The sequence below is a fragment of the Notothenia coriiceps genome, unplaced genomic scaffold, assembly GCF_000735185.1.
Source record: "Notothenia coriiceps isolate Sejong01 unplaced genomic scaffold, NC01 NC01_scaffold00022174, whole genome shotgun sequence".
Classification (NCBI taxonomy): domain Eukaryota; kingdom Metazoa; phylum Chordata; class Actinopteri; order Perciformes; family Nototheniidae; genus Notothenia; species Notothenia coriiceps.
The window spans coordinates 1-5,093 of record NW_011354875.1 but is presented as its reverse complement, the minus strand read 5'-3'; the positions used below and the strand labels follow the sequence as shown (position 1 = coordinate 5,093).

The 5,093-nt window shown below is 42.9% G+C and overlaps 1 protein-coding gene across 1 annotated transcript; it reads left to right on the top strand.

The window, feature by feature from the left end:
- The first annotated feature begins 532 nt into the window (after nucleotides 1–532).
- LOC104953801 (hydroxysteroid dehydrogenase-like protein 2) lies at nucleotides 533–4,915 on the top strand. Its single transcript, XM_010780811.1, has 9 exons — nucleotides 533–646; nucleotides 1,517–1,675; nucleotides 2,366–2,462; nucleotides 3,436–3,495; nucleotides 3,804–3,914; nucleotides 3,997–4,095; nucleotides 4,252–4,446; nucleotides 4,519–4,590; nucleotides 4,677–4,915. The coding sequence occupies exons 1-9, from the start codon at nucleotides 533–535 to the stop codon at nucleotides 4,898–4,900; spliced, it is 1,131 nt and encodes a 376-aa protein (XP_010779113.1). The 3' UTR covers nucleotides 4,901–4,915.
- The last annotated feature ends 178 nt before the right edge of the window (nucleotides 4,916–5,093 follow it).

Here is a 5,093-nt window from a genome sequence, read left to right as displayed (position 1 = left end):
GTGTAGTGTGTGTGTGTGTGTGTGTGTGTGTGTGTGTGTGTGTGTGTGTGTGTGTGTGTGTGTGTGTGTGTGTGTGTGTGTGTGTGTGTGTGTGTGTGTGTGTGTGTGTTGTGGTCTTGTTTTCATATTTTGTAGGCAGCCCGTTAGTACTGAATACTAAGAGAAACAGGATATGAAGGGAGAAAATGAAAAGACAACATTTGGTTAGTTAGTGCCAGCAGTTAGTGATGCACTGCTACAGGAAGCCAACTGCGAGAATGTCATGCTCTTTGTTTAAACCTAATCAGTTGAGAAAGCTTTATATTTCAGCCAGTGAGAATCTATCAACATTACATATCTGCTGCAATAAATGCGTAAAGAATGAAGAAATAGATGCAGCAGTAATTGGATAATAGATGAAAGCCGGATGAATCGATGGAAGAATGGTTTAGCACAGGTGAAACGGTGTTGATATATTTCTCTGGACGCCCCTGAGAGTCTGGGTCTCAGGCCTGGACTCGTGTCATAATGAATTAAATCATGGCTAGCCAGCATGAGCATCTGTTGGCTGTGTCCTTACAGGAATACAGAGTGCGAGATCACACACTCCAAAGCCATCACCCTGCAGATCATCCGCTCCGTGCCAACAGCATTCTGTTTACGGATAGTTGGTTTCACAGAGCAATGTTTAAATCAAACAGCTTTGAGTTATTATGGTCCACTTTCACTATTTGTCTGTAGAGTGTGTACGGCTCAAACCACTGACTGTCTGGTAGATGAATATATTGTTGCTCACTTAAAGTAGCTCCAAAAATACAAATGATTGCATCAGCTCAAGTGAGATCACTACAGTGTATTTCACTTTTAAGACTAGACACTCAAAATATGTATTTGTTAAATTCAATGTCAGTTTTTACTTTGAATTACGCCTTTTATCTCCTTTAAGTTAACATATGCTAAAGAAGGTAAGTGTAACTGAGAAAGCATCTACCAGATGCAGTGGGCACATGATCCCTGTTAACTTCCCTTGTACCTCCACAGACCCGAGCTTTTTGATTGGGCCTCAGTGGAGAAGAAGACGTCTGCGATCGACAGACTGGAACACGCCTTTAATAAGGCAGAACAACACATGGGGATAGACAGACTGCTGGACCCTGAGGGTAACACACACACACACACACACACACACACACACACACACTCATGCACACACGCACACACACACTCATGCACACACACACTCATGCACACACACACTCATGCACACACACACTCATGCACACACACACTCATGCACACACACTCATGCACACACACACTCATGCACACACACACACACACACACACACACACACACACACACACACACACACACACACACACATGTTAGTAATGTAGATAGATATTTGAATGTGTCTCTAAACTATGGAGGTGTAGTTTTATATGTTCCAGTTGTTCTCGTCCTAAGAGTGATCCTATAAACGTGATGTTCTAGTGAACCCGTTTCCCTCTCAGGATGTGAGAACGATAAACTGAGTGTAAATGTGAATTTGTGACGCGTTTACTTCCAGGCATCAACATCTTCCTGGACGGCTACGTTCCCACGGAGAATCTTCGGTTTAGAGAAACTTCGCTCGTCTTCAAAGTCGCCGAAACGGCCAACGAGGAGGAAGTGAAGAGACTCCGACATTACCAGGTCAGCTTCCTCTTCACAAATATATCTTCATCTTCCTCACACGTGATGTATATCCCTGCATCCTCCCTTCTTCATCATCATCAGTCCTGATTGGTGAAACACCAGTCACTGAAATGGACGGCTTTTAAGAGCTATTATAGGTTTAAAACGTTCTTAAAATGACAGATCTGGGACAGAGTGTGATGTTAGGATTAGGATTGATTAATTTACAGGATTAGAGACGTAGTTTACGGGATAATCTGTGAATAAAGTGGTGAAAAAACACTTCAAAATGAGGATATTCTGAGATTAAAACCGGTGAATTCACAGGAAATTACTTAAATATTGTCTGAGATTAAATTAATAAAAATACCAGAACAAACCCTGATTGATATTAAAGTGGTTCATTTACAGGAAAATAACTTGGAATATTGTTTATATAATTATTTGATGAGATTAACTAAGATTGATTTATAACATAGTTCCCTTAAATGTTGGATTTTCTTATTGTAGAATACTTAAAAAAACACTTAATTAAAATATATATATTAAAGAAATGTCATTTATTCACCATTTGAATCTCAAGTGTTACTGTGTAGCTTCATCAGTTTTACCCACAATGCCTCTGTACTACGGGGGGGTTGAATGTTGATTCCTGACACGATGGAACCAGATTGTGGGCGTGTCTTTAAACCGGCTGCTTTGTCTCAGTACCCGTCGATGGTGAAGACGATGGGAGACTTCACTCTGGAGATCAGAGCTGGAGAGTTCACCGACTCTGAGATCATGGTGATGCTCGGGGAGAACGGTCAGAGCACGCTTTCATAACGTATTTATATATTCATAACCTTTCTGTGGGTTCAAAAGTATTTCCTTAATGCTATAGGAGTATGAGAACTATTTCCTTCCTTTCCTCGCTCACCTTCCCTTACCTCCTCCCTCACTTCTTACTAGGGCTGCTGGATTATGGCAAAAATCATAATCTCGATTATTTGGGTCAATAATTGTAAATGCGATTATTAAATGGGATTATTCATTGACTTTGAAAACATCCATTTATTGGAGAAAAAAAATGTGAACAGTATATTTTTAACAGTTGATTAACTTTGAGTATAATTCAAATGAAAAACCACAAAAAAGTAATTAAAAAAAAAAAAAGATTTTAAATTTTTTTTTTTTCGATTACGTTGTTTTCGTAATCGTTGCAAGCCATAATGGTAATCGCGATTAAAATACAATTAATTGAGCAGCCCTACTTCTTACCTTAGATTTCTGTCCCTCTCTTTTCTCTCCTTCCTTCTCAAAATGTCCCTTTCTTATTTCCTTCCTTCCTCTCTTAAAGTTACTTTATATTTCTCTAACTTCCTTCTTCACCTTTACCTCTGATCTGTCCCTTTTTTTTTTTCGGCCGATCGATCGGAGCATCCCTATTTCCTATGCTTCCTTCCTCACTTTTCTCATAGATGTCTGTCCCTTCTCCCTCATCTATTCCTTCATCTCTCCCTGACTTTTACCTCAACTTTCTCCCTTACTTTTCCCCTCGATATTCTTTCATATTTCTCTCTCCTCCTTCCCCACTCTTACCTATTAGTCCTTTCCTTGCTTGCTTTTCCTTCATATATCCTTCCTTCCTCCCTCACCTTGTCCTCCATGTACCCCTGACTCTACCCTCAGATATCTCTCCTTCCTATATCACCAGATGATTACCAACATGTAAGTGTGGACCAACTTAGCATGGGATGTTTCTCTGTGTGTTTCAACTGGTTTATAAATTCCTTCAGGCACGGGGAAGACCACCTTCATCAGGATGCTAGCTGGAGGACTCAAACCTGACGGAGGAGGTGAGCGTCTCACACACACACACACACACACACACACACACACACACACACACACACACACACACACACACACACACACACACACACACACACACACACACGCACACGCACTGACCTGCCTGCAGAAGATAAGCAGAATGAACAACGGAAGCAGATAATGCAGCGATAGATGGACAGACTGATAAATGTTTCAGCATCAAGCAGATAAAGAGAGGAGCAGTTTGTCTCTTGAACTGCAGACACACACACACACACACACACACACACACACACACACACAGTCGTTCTCCTGACATCCTGTGTGTGTGTGAGCAGGTCTAAGCTGGTTCTTCCTCACCTGCTGAAGAGTCGTTCTCCTCACATCCTGAATCTGTCTCCGCCTCTCAACCTGAACCCCATCTGGTTCAAGAACCACACAGGTAACCATAGCAGTAACCATAGCAACCAGCCAGCATCCCATCATGCACCTGTGCTCTACTGACCCTCTGTTTGTGTCTGCAGCCTACACCATGGCTAAGTACGGCATGTCCATGTGTGTCTTGGGGATGGCCGAGGAGTTCAGAGGTCAGGTGGCCGTCAACGCTCTGTGGCCCAAAACTGGTAATATTCATATATTTATATTATTAGGGTTAGGGTCTGAGACCAGAGCCCTGTGCCACAGCTAGAGGGTGTGGCTTAGGGTTAGTGATGTGGCACCCTTTTGTGTAATGTGTGTATAATCTGTATAATGTGTGTGATTGTATCTGTGTGTGTCAGCGATCCAGACGGCAGCAATGGAGATGTTGGGGGGGGAGGGCGTCTCTAAGCAGTGCCGCACGGTGGACATCATGGCCGACGCTGCGTACGCTGTCCTCTCTCGAGGGACCGACTTCACGGGGAACTTCCTGGTGGACGAAGACGTCCTGAGACAGCAGGGGGTCCAAGACTTTGAGCAGTACGCTGTGCAGCCAGGTGAGCTAACGAGCTAACAGAGCTAACACACTCATCAGCTGGTACTCATGCTGGCCTCTGATTGGTCCACAGGTCACCCCCTGCTGCCAGACTTCTTCCTGGACGACGCCCCTGAGACGCTGGTGGAGAAGATGGAGCAACACGGTGAACACATGTTATTAAAAATATGTTATCCTTAAGATGGCCATGTTTACTGTAAGTGTTAACCAGGTGTTATCTCCTGTTGCCAGGGGCGACCCCAGCCTTCAGACCCCCAACATCATCGGCCACGCCCCTCTCTGGAGGACCAATAGAAAACACCTTCGACGCCATCAAGGCGGTGATCAACGAAGATGTTATCAAGACGACGCAGGGCATCTACCAGTTCGACCTCTCAGGTAACCGTCATGTATTCATGTTCTTGGGAGTCGGGAGGGCTTTTAATTTATTCCGGCAAATTACTCAGACCCACTAATTGACCTAACAGAAGTTATTAAGTCTATGTATCTATCCTCTAAACCGGTAATAATAAAAAGCACATTCAAACTTTCATTCAACAAATCAATTCACGTACACATCTATAATAATAATAATAATAATGCATTTTATTTATATAGCGCTTTTCACAGCTCAAAGACGCTTTACAGTATGAGGGAGGGTAGCAAACA